At 47.3% G+C, this 17677-nt stretch overlaps 2 protein-coding genes across 2 annotated transcripts in view; both read right to left on the bottom strand.

Annotated features, from left to right (window-relative positions):
• Positions 1-399: 399 nt before the first annotated feature.
• Positions 400-4898, bottom strand: LOC129694589 (tumor necrosis factor-like). The gene is made up of 2 exons (XM_055631317.1): positions 4356-4898; positions 400-2546 (listed from the first exon to the last, which is right to left on the bottom strand). The coding sequence occupies exons 1-2, from the start codon at positions 4431-4433 to the stop codon at positions 2028-2030; spliced, it is 597 nt and encodes a 198-aa protein (XP_055487292.1). The 5' UTR covers positions 4434-4898; the 3' UTR covers positions 400-2027.
• Positions 4899-16942: 12044 nt separating this feature from the next.
• Positions 16943-17677, bottom strand: part of LOC129694588 (lymphotoxin-alpha-like) — a 3686-nt gene continuing 2951 nt past the window's right edge. The window contains exon 4 of the mRNA XM_055631316.1: positions 16943-17677. This exon is cut by the window's right edge and continues 166 nt beyond it. Coding sequence (XP_055487291.1) covers positions 17390-17677 — 288 coding nt within the window. The 3' untranslated portion in view covers positions 16943-17389.

Genomic DNA, 17677 nt, shown 5'->3' with positions numbered 1-17677 from the left:
CGGCTTCGGCGATCGAAGTGGGACCGGCCCCGCGAGGCCGTACGGCTCAAGCGACCATGTTAGGTCGTGCTAGCCGCATGGAGTCGCATGCTCGTGAGACAGGCCCTTAATGAAGGGGTCTACAAACATTACATTGGTGACATACAGAGAGATAGTAACAGGCACACACTTGCTGCCCGCGCTCCATACAGTTTCTGACGGGTTGCGCAATCAGAGGGGAGGCTCAGCTTGTCGCTGCCTCACCTCCCACCTCTCCCTGTATTTGCAGTGGAGCTGTGCAAATTTGACGATTTTGACTCTAAAAAATGACTGAAATGACATTTAGAACACAGATCAGTGCAAAAATCTTGATATTCATTTTATTATTATTTGTCTTTATTTTTCATAACAACTATTTTCATTGGCGTATGACAGGTGAGGCTCCGCCCACCCACCCTGACCGCATGTCCCTGGAGTGGGGCAATCAAGAACCACAGGACATAGGCTTAACGTGAGGGGGATCAATTTAACAGGAACCTGAAGGGGAACTTTTTTTACCCAAAAGGTGAGAGGTTTTTTGGGCTGAGTAGCCAGAGAAGGTGGTTGAGAAAGGTACAGTCACAGCATTTGAAAAACATTTGGACAGTTACATGGATAGGATCGGTTTATAGACAATAGACAATTAGATGGATATAGGCCAAATGCAAGCAGGTGAGACTACTGTAGATGAGGCATACTGGCCAGCATGGCTAAGTTGGGCCAAAGGGCCTGTTTCCACACTATATAGCTCTATGACTTTTCATATATACGTGGTAGGTGTTGATGAGAGAATGTTGGGATCGATGAGATTTTCAAAATCTGTGGAATAAAGAAAATAACCAGCCTCTGAGTAGCATGATGGTCAATAGACAATAGGTGCAGGAGTAGGCCATTCGGCCCTTCGAGCCAGCACCGTGATCTTGGCTGATCATCCACAATCAGTACCCCATTCCTGCCTTCTCCCCATATCCCCTGACTCTGCTATTTTTAAGAGCCCTATCTAGCTCCCTCTTGAAAGCATCCAGAGAACCTGCCTCCTGAGGCAGAGATTTCCATAGACTCACCACTCTCTGTGAGAAAAAGTGTTTCCTCGTCTCCGTTCTAAATGGCTTACTCCTTATTCTTAAACTGTGGCCCCTGGTTCTGGACACCCCCAACATCGGGAACATGTTTCCTGCCTCTAGTGTGTCCAAACCCTTAACAGTCTTGTACTTTTCAATGAGATCACCTCTCATCCTTCTAAACTCCAGAGTGTACAAGCCCAGCTGCTCCATTCTCTCAGCATATGACAGTCCCGCCAACCCGGGAATTAACCTTGTAAACCTGCGCTGCACTCCCTCAATAGCAAGAATGTCCTTCCTCAAATTAGGAAGCTGACAAGATGCTTTCTACAGCCCCAAAGTAGAAGCACTGAAGGATCCACAGAGAGACTCTGAATTCCCTCAGCTGCCTGGGGTGGTAAAGGCGCTGCCTTGCCTTACTCACCAGTGCGGCAGTGTGTGTTGTCCATGTCAGATCCTCTGTGATGTGGACTCCCAGGTATTTGATGCCCTGACCAATGAAGGCAAGCATGCCGTGTACTATCCTACCAACAGCCTGAGAGCAGCCCTGAGCTAATATCTATATCATTGGAGACTCTTGGACAATATTCGATTGGATTTTGTGTGAGGAGGAACTGCAGATGCTGGTTTAAATCAAAGATAGACACAAGTAGCTGGAGTAACTTTGATTGGACTTTACTGACTTTACCTTGCACTAAATTTCATTCACGATATTCCCTTTATCATATATCTGTACACTGTGGCATCATGTATTGTCTTTCCGCTGCCTGGAAAGGCTGCAACAAAAGCTTTTCCCTGTACCTCGGTACATGTGACGTACTAATGACTAATGGCACAATCTACCTGCGTTGACTGATGGAGCTACGCCCCTCCATCCCACTTCTCCCCCCCCATTTTGTTACTCTGCACACCCCTTGTCTTTCTCACTCCTCATCCACCATTGAGGTTTTAAGTAGGAGGGCTTCTTGATAGAGCAAACAGCCCAAAATAAGTCTTCTCCGCATCGCTGTTGACATAGGCCATGGCACCAGGGCTGACCACGGAGAAGAGCTGGTCCCCTTTGGCCAACTTGAAGGCTGCACCATGGTAGGAGGACTCGAACCAGGTGTCCGAGTGGTTGTTGCCTCGGCAGGTGGACGCCATTGAGCTGAGCAGGGTCTGTCTGCCTCTGTAGGACGTCGATAGCTTCTGGAGGTTGTGGCTGAGGAAGGCGAGATTGTCCGGGCAGCTACTGTTGTAGAAAGTCACCTGGGTGTAGACAAAGTAAAGGCCAGGGATGCTGATGACCAGAGCGTTGTCCCGAAGATCCACTCCCCCTGTCAGCGCTCCTCCTTGCTTCCTCCAGGATATCCTCATCCTTCTGTGGGCATTTGGGATGGCTGGAGATTTGGGAAGGGGGAAGAGGAGAAGAATCAGAGGTGACAATAGACAACAGGTGCAGGAGGAGGCCATTCGGCCCTTCGAGCCCACACCGCCATTCACTGTGATCATTGCTGATCATCCACAATCTGTACCCCGTTCCTGCCTTCTCCTCATATCCCCTGACTCCGCTAGCTTTAAGAGCCCCATCTAGCTCTTCCTTGAAAGTATCCAGAGAACCGGCCTCCACTGCCCTCTGAGGCAGAGAATTCCACCGACTCACAACTCTCTGTGAGAAAAAGTGTTTCCTCGTCTCCGTTCTAAATGGCTTACCCCTTATTCTTAAACTGTGTGTGGCCCCTGGTTCTGGACTCCCCCAACATCAGGAACATGTTTCCTGCCTCTAGCGTGTCCAAACCCTTAATAATCTTATATGTTTCAATGAGATCCCCTCTCATCTTTCTCAACTTCAGAGTGTACAAGCCCAGCCGCTCCATTCTAACAGCATATCACAGTCCCGCCATCCCGGGAATTAACCTTGTAAACCCACGCATTTTGGGATGTTGAGAGGAACAGCATCTTGCCACTCTTCCCACGTACTCTTGAGAGGAGATCTTATAGAAACATATACAATTCTTAAAGGATTGTACAGGCTAGAAGCAGGAAAAATATTCCCGATTTAGGGGGAGTCCAGAACCAGGGGTCGCAGTTTAAGAATAAGTGCTAGGCCATTTAGGACTGCAATGAGGAAAAACGTTTTCACCCACAGTTCAAGTTCAAGTGAGTTTATTGTCATGTGTCCCTGTATAGGACAATGAAATTCTTGCTTTGCTTAAGCACACAGAAAATAGTAGGCATTTACTACAAAACAGATAAATGTGTCCATATACCATGATATAAATATATACACACATGAATAAATAAACTGGAAAAGTGCAAATAACAGAAAGTGGTTATTAATAATCAGAGTTTTGTCCGAGCCAGGTTTAATAGCCTGATGGTTGTGGGGAAGTAGCTATTCCTGAACCTGGTTGTTGTTCCACAGAGTTGTGAATCTGTGGAATTCTCTGCCACAGAAGGCAGTGGAGGCCAATTCACTGGATGTTTTCAAGAGAGAGTTAGACTTAGCTCTTGGGGCTAAAGGAATCAAGGGATATGGGGGAAAAAAGCAGGAACGGGGTACTGATTTTAGATGATCAGCCATGATCATATTGAATGGCGGTGCTGGGTTGAAGGGCCGAATGGCCTACTCCTGGAACTATTTTTCTATGTTTCTGTGTTTCACTACCACTTGCTCGAACTTTGAGTTAACAAAATTCCAACTCTGTGCAACACAATTGTAAAAGCTAACTGTTTCAGGACTGGACGAAGGATGGGCAAGATGATAAGCAATGATTTCCTTACTTCTTTTTTTTATGTTTTATTCTCTTTTTCCTATTTTCTTTCCTTCAACTTTCTTCACTCATTGGTCTCGTTTCTTTTTCTTCACACACTATATATCTCACGTATATTTTTCCCCCATATCCCTTCATTTTATCCTTTACTACCTAATTTATTTTTCTTATTCTTATTTTTCTTTATTATAACAAAAAAATAAATAAATAAGAAGCTGTACATAAAATGTATTATGAAAATATATATTAGGCACTTTGGTGCCATATGATTGTACTTACTTCTAATAAAATAAAATATTTTAAAATAAATAAATAAACAAACAAATAAATAAATAAAATATTTTAAAAAACTCCGACTAGCATAAGCACGAAAAGGTGCAGGGAAGATTTACAAGGATGTTTCAGAAGGAACTGCAGATGCTGGAAACTCGAAGGTAGACAAAAAAGCTGGAGAAACTCAGCGGGTGCAGCAGCATCTATGGAGCGAAGGAAATAGGCAACGTTTCGGGACGAAACCCTCCTTCAGATTTACAAGGATGTTGCCAGGACTTGAGGGCCTCTGTTGTGAGTGATTAGACATACAAGACTTGGACATCAGCATGGACGTGTTGGTTCGTAAGTTTGCAGATGGGCCCAAGATTGCTGGAGTTGCGGCCTGCGGAGAAGGCCGTCAATGTGGACAGCAGGATGTAGATGAGGTGCAGGGTTGGGCAGAGAAACGGCAGGTGGAGTTTATTCGGGACAGGTTGAACTCATCTCATCTGTCTGCACATGATCACACAGAGAGTGGCGAGTCTGTGGAATTCTCTGCCTCAGAGGGCGGTGGAGGCCGGTTCTCTGGATACTTTCAAGAGAGAGTTAGATAGGGCTCTTAAAGATAGCGGAGTCAGGGGATATGGGGAGAAGGCAGGAACGGGGTACTGATTGTGGATGATCAGCCATGATCACATTGAATGGCGGTGCTGGCTCGAAGGGTCGAATGGCCTCCTCCTGCACCTATTGTCGATTGTCCATTGCCTATTGCAGAGTATTTGTGTTTTAAAGAAGCATCTCTGTAAGTTTTCAAACAACCTCATTGAGGGGCGGCAGAGGAGGGCAGCGGGTAGAGCTGCTGTCTCACTGCGCCAGAGACCCAGGTTCCATCCCCACCTCCCGTGCTGTCTGTGCAGAGTTTGCATGTTACAGAAGAATTTGCCCAGACAGAGACTTGGACATTACCAGTTCTATACTCCGGAGTCCGGGAGAATAAGGGATTACTTCAATAAAACTGAAAAATCTTTCAGAGGAGTGAAGGTGATGTTTCTCCTGGGTGGAGTCACAGAAACATAGACAATAGGTGCAGGAGTAGGCCATTCAGCCCTTCCAGCCAGCACCGCCATTCAATGTGATCATGGCTGATCATCCACAATCAGTACCCCGTTCCTGCCTTCTCCCCATATCCCTTCAATAAAAGAGAAATAACTTTCAGTGTCTATTGTCTATTATGTGTGATGGGTTGTATTTTGGGATGTCAAGTGTAAGGGGGAAATACACAGTTAATGGCAATAGAAGATTGAGAGGGGATCTTATAGAAACTTACAAAATTCTTAAGGGGTTGGACAGGCTAGATGCAGGAAGATTGTTCCCGATGTTGGGGAAGTCCAGAACAAGGGGTCACAGTTTAAGGATAAGGGGGAAATCTTTTAGGACCGAGATGAGGAAAACATTTTTTATAACTGAGAGTGGTGAATCTGTGGAATTCTCTGCCACAGAAGGTAGTTGAGGCCAGTTCATTGGCTATATTTAGGAGGGAGTTAGATGTGGCCCTTGTGGCTAAAGGGATCAGGGGGTATGGAGAGAAGGCAGGGATGGGATACTGAGTTGGATGATCAGCCATGATCATATTGAATGACGTTGCAGGCTAGAAGCGCCGAATGGCCTCTACTCCTGCACCTATTGTCTATGTTTCTATGTTATTATGGCCCTTAACAGCATTGATGTAAAGAGAGATCTCGGAGTCCTTGTCCACTGCTCCCTGCAAGTGGTAACACAAATAGATAGAGCAGTGAAGATGGTGTATTTTTTGGTTGCCTTCAACAGTTGGAGCATTGCGTATAAGTCAGGATGACACGATGCAGCTGTGTCATATGTTGGTCAGGCTGTATTTGCAGTGCTGCGGGCTGTTCTGGTTGACCCGTCACAGGGAGGATGTGGAGCGTTCCACTGGTTCTGGGTCATCACACATTCTTATCCATTTCCTACGTCAGGGCTACAAGCAGCAAGCAAACACCCGACCACCCGTCACGCCTTTGGACGCTGGAGGAAACCTCGCCTGGGGGAAACCCACGCCGTCACGGTGAGAACTCGCATGTTCGAAAAACGTCGCTGCCTCAAAAAGGCTGGCAGCGTCATCAGGGACCCACACCATCCTGGCCACTCATTCATCTCCCCACTACCTTCAGGTAGAAGGTACAGGAGCCTGAAATCTACAACATCCAGGTTCAGGAATAGCTGCTTCCCCACAGCCACCAGTCTATTAAACACTCAACTCAAACAAAACTCTGATCATTAATACCCCTTTGCACTTTATCTATATATATATATATATATATATCAATATCTAGAAACATAGAAACATAGATAGACACAAAAAGCTGGAGTCACTCAATGGGACAGGCAGCATCGCTGGGGAAAAGGAATAGGTGACGTTTCATAGAAACATAGAAACATAGAAAATAGGTGCATGAGTAGGCCATTCGGCCCTTCGAGCCTGCACCGCCATTCAATATGATCATGGCTGATCATCCAACTCAGTATCCCATCCCTGCCTTCTCTCCATACCCCCTGATCCCTTTAGCCACAAGGGCCACATCTAACTCCCTCTTAAATATAGCCAATGAACTGTGGCCTCAACTACCTACTGTGGCAGAGAATTCCACAGATTCACCGCTCTCTGCGTAAAAAAATATTTTCTCATCACGGTCCTAAAAGACTTCCCCCTTATCCTTAAAATGTGACCCCTTGTTCTGGACTTCCCCAACATCGGGAACAATCTTCCTGCATCTAGCCTGCCCAACCCCTTAAGAATTTTGTAAGTTTCTATTAGATCCCCCCTCAATCTTCTAAATTCTAGCGAGTACAAGCCGAGTCTATCCAGTCTTTCTTCATATGAAAGTCCTGCCATATCTATCTATCTATCTATCTATCTATCTATCTATCTATCTATCTATCTATCTATCTATCTATCTATCTATCTGTCCATCTGTCCATCTGTCCATCTGTCCATCTGTCCATCTGTCTATCTATCTATCTATCTATCTATCTATCTATCTATCTATCTATCTATCTATCTATCTATCTATCTATTCAATGGTACATGGACACACTGATCTGTTCTGTGTTCATGCCTACAATATTCTGTTGTGCTGAAGCAAAGCAGGAATTTCATTGTCCTATCTGGGACACATGATAATAAACTCTCTTGAAACTTGAATCGTGAGTTCCACACAGGCAGTACCCGAGATCGGGATCGAACCCAGGCCCCCGGGGATGGGAGGCAGCAGCTCTGCTGGGTATTTGAGAAGCCCTGCACTGGCCCCAAAGGGAGATTTTGAGAAATACATACACTGCAATCTGAGGGTGCAAACGTCCAACAGTAGAGGGCGTAACTAACTATGTGCTGAGATGGGGAAAGTTTACTGTGGGCGTTTAGGACACGTTTTTTTTTCACAGGGAGAGTGGTGGGTGTCTGGAATGCACTGTCAGAGGTGGTGGTGGTGGAGGCAGATGCAATAGTGGCAGTCGAGGCTCTTGGACAGGTACATGGAAGTGAGGGGAATAGAGGGATATGGATCATGCACAGGCTGATGAGATCAGATGCTAAATGCATTTCGTTGTCTCTGTACTGTACACTGACAACGACAATTAAAATTGAATCTGAATCTGAATCTGAATCTGATCTTGGCATCCTGTTCGGCGCCAACATTGTGGGCCGAAGGGCCCATTCCTGTGCTGCACACGATGCCAAGATTGAGACCTCACCTGGAGTATTGTGTGCAGTTTTGATCCCCCAATTTGAGGAAGGCCATTCTTGCTATTGAGGCAGAATGGCCTACTCCTGCACCTATTGTCTGTTGTCAGCCACTTACCTGTGAGATGCACGGCGACCCTCTGTGGTGCTCGGCCGACCATGTTCATTAGTCTGGGCGGGCCTGAAACAGAGCAGGTAGACTCTGAGTCCTATCCCAAATGGAATGGCAATGCCACAAGAGGGTATTAAAGCTGCCCGCGGGGGAGGGGAGGATACAGACAGGCTGAGGGGCAGGGTACTCACCAGCACTGGCTCCTTCCACATAACCAACTTCCGCATTCCCATCCAGCAAACTGAATTTCTGGAGATAAGAAAGAAAAACAGCCTCAAATGTGTGTAGGAAGGAACTGCAGATGCTGGTTTAAACCGAATATAGGCACAAAACGCTGGAGTAACTCAGCGGGACAGGCAGCATCTATGGGCAGAAGGAATGGGTGACCCTCCTTCAGACTGAGTCAGGGGAGAGGGAGATGCAGAGATAAGGAGGTTTAAGGTGTGAAAACAAGACAAAGGGGGTGGAGATCAAGGAAAATGTAGAAGAGATCATTGTTCGACAATAGGTGCAGGAGGAGGCCATTCGGCCCTTCGAGACAGTGTCGCCATTCAATGTGATCATGGCTGGTCATCCGAGAGAGGGGGGAAATGAAGGAAGAGAGTATAGGGGGAGAGAAACATAGAAACATAGAAATTAGGTGCAGGAGTAGGCCATTCGGCCCTTCGAGCCTGCACCGCCATTTAATATGATCATGGCTGATCATCCAACTCAGTATCCCATACCTGCCTTCTCTCCATACCCTCTGATCCCCTTAGCCACAAGGGCCACATCTAACTCCCTCTTAAATATAGCCAATGAACTGGCCTCGACTACCCTCTGTGGCAGAGAGTTCCAGAGATTCACCACTCTCTGTGTGAAAAAAGTTCTCCTCATCTCGGTTTTAAAGGATTTCCCCCTTATCCTTAAGCTGTGACCCCTTGTCCTGGACTTCCCCAACATCGGGAACATCTTCCTGCATCTAGCCTGTCCAACCCCTTAAGAATTTTGTAAGTTTCTATAAGATCCCCTCTCAATCTCCTAAATTCTAGAGAGTATAAACCAAGTCTATCCAGTCTTTCTTCATAAGACAGTCCTGACATCCCAGGAATCAGTCTGGTGAACCTTCTCTGCACTCCCTCTATGGCAAAAATGTCCTTCCTCAGATTTGGAGTCCAAAACTGCACGCAATACTCCAGGTGTGGTCTCACCAAGACCCTGTACAACTGCAGTGGAACCTCCCTGCTCCTATACTCAAATCCTCTTGCTATGAAAGCCAACATGCCATTCGCTTTCTTTACTGCCTGCTGCACCTGCATGCCTACCTTCAATGACTGGTGTACCATGACACCCAGGTCTCGCTGCATCTCCCCCTTTCCCAATCGGCCACCGTTTAGATAATAGTCTGCTTTCCCGTTTTTCCGACTAACCTGGATTTCACTCACTTCACAGAGAGAGGAGAAGAGAGCGAGAGAGGAAAGTAGTGGAGCTACAGGTGGATAGAGGTAGGTGGGTGGGAGCTGGGGCTGGATGAAGCAGTTCCCCCTCACCTCCTCACACCCTCACCCCCTCTCACCTGGAGCAGCAGGTATGCGGTGACGACGAGCAGCCCCAGGACGGCCCCGGTGCAGAGAGCTGTCCAGAGGCACCGACTACCGCCGCCATCCTGAGCCGGGCCACTCTCCCCTCCCGCCGGCCTCTCCTCCCGCAGCAGCCGCTGGTTCCTCATGATATCGGCAACCAGGTGGAGTCACAGTGTAGCGCGGCCGGCGAGCTGCAACCTGTCCTTCACGCTCAGTATTGTATGGGACCGTGCAAAGCCCTATTTAAAGCCGGACTCTGGAAACTCCCCGATGTCTGGGATGTGAAGAAATCGGTGAGAGAGTGGAACATATTGACCAACGATTCGGACGAGGGGGTTGAAGGCGTTGTGGCCACGTTTGCCGATGATGCGAAAATTGTCGGAAGGGCAGGAAAAGTGGAGAGAAAGCAGGGGCCTCCAGAAGGACTTGGACAGGTTGGGTGGGCAGAGTGGGCAGGATGGGCTCTCCCTGCATATTCTCTCTCTCTCTCTCTCTCTCTCCCTCCATTCTCTCTCTCCCTCCCTCCATTCTCACTCTCTCTCTCTCTCCCTCCATTCTCTCTCTCCCTCCATTCTCACTCTCTCTCCCTCCCTCCATTCTCTCTCTCCCTCCATTCTCTCTCTCTCTTTCTCTCTCCCTCCCCCTCCCTCTCTCTCTCTCTCTCTCTCTCACTCTCTCTCTCTCTCTCTCTCCCTCCTCTCTCTCTCTCTCCCTCCATTCTCTCTCTCTCTCTCCTCTCCCTCTCTCTCTTCTCTCCTCCATTCTCTCTCTCTCTCTCCCTCCCTTCCTCCATTCTCTCTCTCTCCCTCCACTCTATCTCTCCATCCAATTCTCTCTCTCTCTCTCTCTCTCTCTCTCTCTCTCTCTCTCTCTCTCTCTCTCTCTCTCCCTCTCACCCTTCATTCTCTCTTTCTATCCTTCTTCATGCTCTCTCTCTCGCCAAGTGGGACAGTCCCATTAATCTGCAAGTCGAAATCGGTAGTAATGTACCAATAACTCAATGCTAGCATTTATTTCACGAGGGCTTGTATACAAAAACAGAGATGTAATGCTGAGGCTCTACAAGGCGCTGATAAGACCACATTTGGAATACTGTGTGCAATTTTAGGCCCCGTATCTGAGGAAGGATGTGCTGGCTCTGGAGAGGGTCCAGAGGAGGTTTACACGAATGATCCCAGGCATGAGTGGGCTAACCTATGATGAGCGTTTGTCGGCACTGGGTCTGTACTCGCTGGAGTTTAGAAGGATGAGTGGGATCCCTCATTGAAACGTGCAGAATAATGAAAGGCCTGGATAGAGTGGATGTGGAGAGGATGTTTCCACTAGTGGCAGTCCAGAACCAGGGCCCACACACACAGTTTAAGAATAAGGGGTAAGCCATTTAGAACAGAGATGAGGAAACACTTTTTAACCCAGAGAGTTGTGAGCCTGTGGAATTCTCTGCCTCAGAGGGCGGTGGAGGCCGGTTCTCTGGATACTTTCAAGAGAGAGCTAGATAAGGCTCTTATAGCGGAGTCAGGGGATATGGGGAGAAGGCAGGAATGGGGTACTGTTTGGGGATTCTTGGTTTTTGGTCCTCCAAAGTATTCCAACTGGAATTTAAACTGGAGGTGGTGAAGGGAGGACTTAAGCCAGAAATGGTTATTGGGAAGAAAGAGCTACTTTAAATTGAGTTGCATCTGGTTGGGTAACTATAGTTGGGTGGAGATTATTCCATGCTTTAATTGTGTGGGGGAAGAACGAATTGCTGTACACATCTGTCTTGGTAGCTGGGATCACAAATTGGATCGAATGTCCTCGTTTGCTCCTAATTGGTTTGGGTTTGGTGTGGGTCTTGTAATCTATATCGAGCTGACCACTTAACATTTTGTAAAAACAGGTCAAACGGTGAGCTTCACGTGTGTGTGTCTTGGAGAGGGTTCCACCCCGACCAGAGAATTCAGAAGTTTGGTGACACTCGCTTCTCTCTCATAGGTGTTAGTAACAAATCGAGCTGCCTGTCTGTCTTTGGACACGTTCGATTGAAGAAATGTTTTTATTTGTGTATGGGTCCCATGCTGCAACTGCGTGGTCCAAATGAGGTCTAACGGATGATCAGCCATGATCACATTGAATGGCGGTGCTGGCTCAAAGGGCCGAATGGACTACTCCTGCACCTGTTGTCTATTGTCTATTTTCGCAGCATTCGCCGTCCTGGGAATTAACCTTGTAAACCTACACTGCACTCGCTCAACAGCAAGAATGTCCTTCCCCAAATTTGGAGACCAAAACTACACACAATGCTCCAGGTGTGGTCTCACTGGGGCCCTGTACAACCGCAGAAGGACCTCTTTGCTCCTGTACTCAACTACTCTTGTTATAAAGGCCAACATGCCATTCACTTTCTTCACTGCCTGCTGTACCTGCATGCTTACCTTCAAATCTTAGCTCATCTCCAATCTATTCCACTGGTCATGTTTCATGTATTTTGTGTTTATGACTTGTTGGCAGATCAATATCCCTCCTGGGATAAATAACGTTCTATCGTGTTGTATTGTATCTACCAATCTCATGAAGCACGGACTAGAAAGGTCGAGATGGCCTGTTTCCGTGCTGTAATTGTTATATGGTGACATTACCTATGGCTGAGGTCAGACAAAAACACAGTGAGTCATTGGGTAAAACGGAATGATTCACCTTGAGATGAATTAAGTAATTCCTATTTTCCAGGATTGCTCAGCCGACCACAGACCTGCGTCACCAGTCAAGAATAGAGACAAAAAGCTGGAGAAACTCAGCGGGTCAGGCAGCATCTCTGGAGAAAAGGAATAGGTGACGTTTCGGATCGAAACCCTTCATCAGAATGAGTGAGGTATGAAAAGGTTCAGAACAACTCCGATGACCCAGGGAAGGTTGAGCCCACAATGCTCCATTGTTGGCTGGGGACGAGGGGATAGGAACTGTGAAATTAGCAAGAGGATTAGGGTGGGGGAGTTAGCATGATGGTCAATAGACAATAGGTGCAGGAGGAGGCCATTCGGCCCTTCGAGCCAGCAATGTGATCATGGCTGATCATCCCCAATCCGTACCCCGTTCCTGCCTTCTCCCCATATCCCCTGACTCCGCTATCTTTGCAGACACTAATTTGAGGAAGGACATTCTTGCTATTGAGGGAGTGCAGCGTAGGTTTACAAGGTTAATGCCTGGGATGGCGGGACTGTCAGAAGCTGAGAGAATGGAGCAGCTGGGCTTGTATACTCTGGAGTTTAGAAGGATAAGAGGGTCTCTCATTGAAACATATAAGATTGTTAAGGGCTTGGACACGCTAGAGGCAGGAAACATGTTCCCGATGTTGGGGGAGTCCAGAACCAGGGGCCACAGTTTAAGAATAAGGGGTAGGCCATTTAGAACGGAGACGCGGAAACACTTTTCCTCACAGAGAGTGGTGAGTCTGTGGAATTCTCTGCCTCAGAGGGTGGTGGAGGCCGGTTCTCTGGATACTTTCAAGAGATAGTTAGATAGGGCTCTTAAAGATAGCGGAGTCAGGGGATATTGGGAAAAGGCAGGAACGGGGTACTGATTGTGGATGATCAGCCATGATCACATTGAATGGCGGTGCTGGCTCGAAGGTCCGAATGGCCTACTCCTGCACCTATTGTCTATTGTCTATTGATTAGGCTACAGAACACGAGAGGGTGTTCCCAGAAGACAAATTTTTAGCCGACGTTCGCCTTCCTTCTTTTTCTGTGGCAATTCCTTGATACAAAACACAGGAAGTAGTCCACACCATCACTTCTATTTACTTAGAAGGAATTGTAAGTTCAGCATGTCCCCATCAACTCTCACCAACTTCAACTGATGCGCCTCAAGAATCATCTGATCGGGGTGCATCACAGCATGGTTTGGGAACAGCTCCATCAAAGAGAATTGTGGACGCAGCCCAGACCATCATCCAAACCAACCTCTCTTCCATTGAAGGTAGACAAAAATGCTGGAGAAACTCAGCGGGTGAGGCAGCATCTATGGAGCGAAGGAAATAGGCAACGTTTCATGTCAAGACCTTTCTAGGGAGGCGGAGACAATAGACAATAGGTGCAGGAGGAGGCCATTTGGCCCTTCGAGCCAGCACCGTCATTCAATGTGATCATGGCTGCTCATCCCCAATCAGTACCCCGTTCCTGCTTTCTCCCCATAACCCCTGACTACGCTATTTTTAAGAGCCCTATCTAGCTCTCTCTTGAAAGCATCCAGAGAACCTGCCTCCACCGCCCTCTGAGGCAGAGAATTCCACAGACTCACCACTCTCTGTGAGAAAAAGTGTCTCCTCGTCTCAGTTCTAAATGGCTTACTTCGTATTTTTAAACTGTGGCCCCTGGTTCTGGACACCCCCAACATCGGGAACATGTTTTCTGCCTCTAGTGTTTCCAAGCCTTTAACAATCTTATATGTTTCAATGAGACCTCCTCTCATCCTTTATCTCCAGAGTGTACAAGCCCAGCTGCTCCATTCTCTCAGCATATGACAGTCCCGCCATCCCGGGAATTAACTTTGTAAACCAACATTGCACTCCTTCAATAGCAGAACTTCTTCAAAGTAGAATAGAATAGAATAGAATAGAATAGAATAGTTTCTTTATTGTCATTGTAACATGAACCATGTACAACGAAATTAAAAATGTCAGCCAGTCAGTGCAGCATTCAAACATTTCTAAAAGCTAACGATACATACAAGGTAAAATATTAAAGATAAACAACTAAATAAATATCACGAACAAAGCACGCATACACACCCAACCCTCCATCCTTCTGTCGATTCCACAATTACCACAGTCCCTTAGTCTGTATCGCCCCTGCGTTCCTTGGCGGCTACATTTAGTGCTTTTATAGCAGTGGGGTAAAAACTGTTTTTTAGTCTGTTCGTCCTTGTCCTTGTAGATCTGTACCGTCTGCCTGACGGCAATACTTCAAACAGGGAGTGTCCGGGGTGGGAAATGTCCTTTATGATATTCTGGGATTTTTTGGTGCAGCGGGAACTGTGTAAGTCCTCCAAGGTAAGGAGAGGGCAGCCGACAATCCTCTGGGCGTTGTCAATGGCCCTCTGGAGCGCTTTCCTCTGAGCCGCTGTGCAGCTGGTGTACCACACGCATACACAGTATGTTAGTATGCTCTCAATGGAGCACCGATAAAAGGACAGCAGCAGTCTCTGAGTGATGTTATTCTTCCTGAGCACCCTCAGGAAGTGCAGTCTCTGCTGGACCTTTATCAGCAGCGCTTTGAGGAGATTTCGCATACCTTGAGGAGATTTCGCAGTGGAGTAGACAAAATGTTTAAGAAGGAACTGCAGATGCTGGAAAATCGAAGGTAGACAAAAATGCTGGAGAAACTCAGCGGGTGAGGCAGCATCTATGGGGCGCAGGAAATAGGCAACGTTTCACGTTGACTCCATCTACACCTCACGCTGCCCAGCAAGGCCACCAGCATAATCAAGGACGAATCGCACCCCGGCCACTCCCCCATTCCCATCGGGCAAAAGGTATAGAAGTGTGCAAACGAACACCTCCAGATCCAGAGGCAGCTTCTTCCCAGCTGTTATCAGGCAACTGAACCATCCTACCAACAACGAGAGAGCAGTCCTGAGTGAATATCTACTTCAGTGGAGATTCTCGGACTATCTTTGACCAGACCTTACCCTGCACTAAACATTATACACAATATTCCCTTGATCATGTATCTGTACACCATGGATGGCTCGATTGTAATCATGCATTATCTATCTGCTGACTGGTTAGCAGGCAACAAAGCTTTTCCCTGTACCAACTTGGTATATGTGACAATAAACTAAACTCAAAGAGCTCTCCCATGACGTCGCAAGAGTGTGGTTTTGAGGGTGTTGCCTCACAGGTGAAACTATGATCCGTTCTTTCCGGATCCCGTGGTCACGAATTTCCCTAGTGAAATCTTCCTGGAATCTCAGGCACAGAGTTTGTCCCATGACAATGCCTGAAAGTGTAGGAAAGATCTCCGGATGCCGGTTTGCACCCAAGATAGAGAGAACATGCTGGAGTAACTCAGCGGGACAGGCAGCATCTCTGGAGAGAAGGAATAGGTGACGTTTCGGGTCGAGACCCTTCTTCAGACTTCAGAAGACTTTCTGAAACCTTCTCTCCACAGATGCCGCCTGTCCTGCTAAGTTACTCCAACATTTTCTGTCTATCTTCAATGAAACTAGTATGATGACTCAATAGACAATAGACAATAGGTGCAGGAGGCGGCCATTCGGCCCTTCGAACCAGCACCACCATTCAATGTGATCATGGCTGATCATCCACAATCAGTACCCCGCTCCTGCCTTCTCCCCATATCCCCTGACTCCGCTATCTTTAAGAGCTCCATCTAACTCTTTGAAAGCATCCAGAGAATTGGCCTCCTCTACCTTCTGTCTGAAGAAGAGAATTCCACAGATTCACAACCCTCTGTGTGGAAAAAGTGTTTCCTCATCTCCGTTCTAAATGTCTTACCCCTTATTCTTCAACTGTGTGGTCCCTGGTTCTGGATTCCCCAAACACCGGGAACATGTTTCTTGCCCCTAGCGTGTTCAAACCCTTAATAATCTTATATGTTTCAATAAGATCCCCAACTACAGCCTCAACTACATTCTGTGGCAGAGAATTCCAGAGATTCACCACTCTCTGAGTTAAAAATGTTTTTTTCTCATCTCAGCCCTAAACGATTTCCCCCTTATCCTTAAACTGTGACCCCCGCTATTCTTTAGTGGGAAGGAAATGGTTGCCATGGCTACCGGCCACAAATCCCCATTCAGTCTGAGGAAGGGTCTCAACCTGAAACTTCACCTATTTCCTTCGCTCCATAGATGCTGCCTCACCCACTGAGTTTCTCCAGCATTTTTGTCCACCTCCCATTCAATAACAGATTGTTTTAACAGTGCAAATAACTGAGCCATTTGTGGAAAATGTTTTTTTTTTAGCAAAATACTTTATTTTAAAAAATAATTTATTTATTTAAAAATTAATAAATACAATCCCCTATCATTAAATATTCTTCAATATAACACCACTGTGGATAGTGGACTTCACTGATGTCCCACACCATGTTTTAACATAAAACACTACATTTCTTATTTTCTTACAACACAGTGTAAGGCCATTCGGCCCTCTGAGCCCTTGATAAATCCTATCAATTCCCACATTCTTTAACTCTTGCTGATGGAGTTTCCCCTGGATTCTACCACCCACCCACACTAGGGGCAATTCAGAGTTTACAGATACAGCGTGGAAACAGGCCCTTTGGCCCATCATATCCATGCTAACTCATTCACACTAGTTCCATGCTATCCCATCCACTCCCTACACATTAGGGATGATTTTACAGGGATTAGGGACTAATTCACATGTAAAATTGTAGGTCTTTGGGAAGCGGGAGGGAACCCAGGGGAAACACAGAGGACGGGCAAACTCCACACAGACAGCACCTGAGGTCAGGATCGAACTTGGGTCTCTGGAGCTGTGAGGCATCAACTCCACCAGCTGTGCCTCTGTGCCGCCTTAATGCTCAGCGGCCAATTCACCTCCCAACGTGTGCTCGGGGGAGAACACATGTGGATGCAGGGAGAACGTGCAAACTCCACATAGACGGTGGCAGAAGTCAAGATCGAACCCAATGGAGTGGAGCTACCTGCTGCACCCACCCATGGGAAAGGTGCCCGCACCATCCAACATGTCCCAGCTACACTAGTCCCAGGTGCATGCGTTTGGTCCATATCCCTCTAAAACCCATCCTATCCATGTACCTGTGTGAATGGCCATGTGCGGACAGGCTCCTCTTTGGTTGAGCACTAAGTTCTGGGGGCACAGCGGGACTCCAAAACGGGACCCTGCCTCACAGGGCAAAGGCCCCGAAGAAGGTCTTGCCTTCTTTGGTGTCCAAGTATCTGACCACCCCCTTGGGGACCCTGGAGAAGATTCTGTCACCGGCCTCCATCTCGAAGATGGCTCCCTGGTAGGATGTCTTGAACCAGAGGTCGCTGTGCTGGTGGTTGTGGCAGACCGACTTGGTGGCCTTCAGGAGGATGGTCTCCACCGGGTAGGCAGGGGAGAACTTGTGTATGTCGTGGCTGAGGAAGACAGTCCGCCCCTCACACTGTCGGGCGTAGAAGACCACCTGGGT

Source organism: Leucoraja erinacea, unplaced genomic scaffold (assembly GCF_028641065.1).
Source record: "Leucoraja erinacea ecotype New England unplaced genomic scaffold, Leri_hhj_1 Leri_71S, whole genome shotgun sequence".
Lineage (NCBI taxonomy): Eukaryota > Metazoa > Chordata > Chondrichthyes > Rajiformes > Rajidae > Leucoraja > Leucoraja erinaceus.
This window is presented reverse-complemented; position numbering and strand designations above follow the sequence as displayed.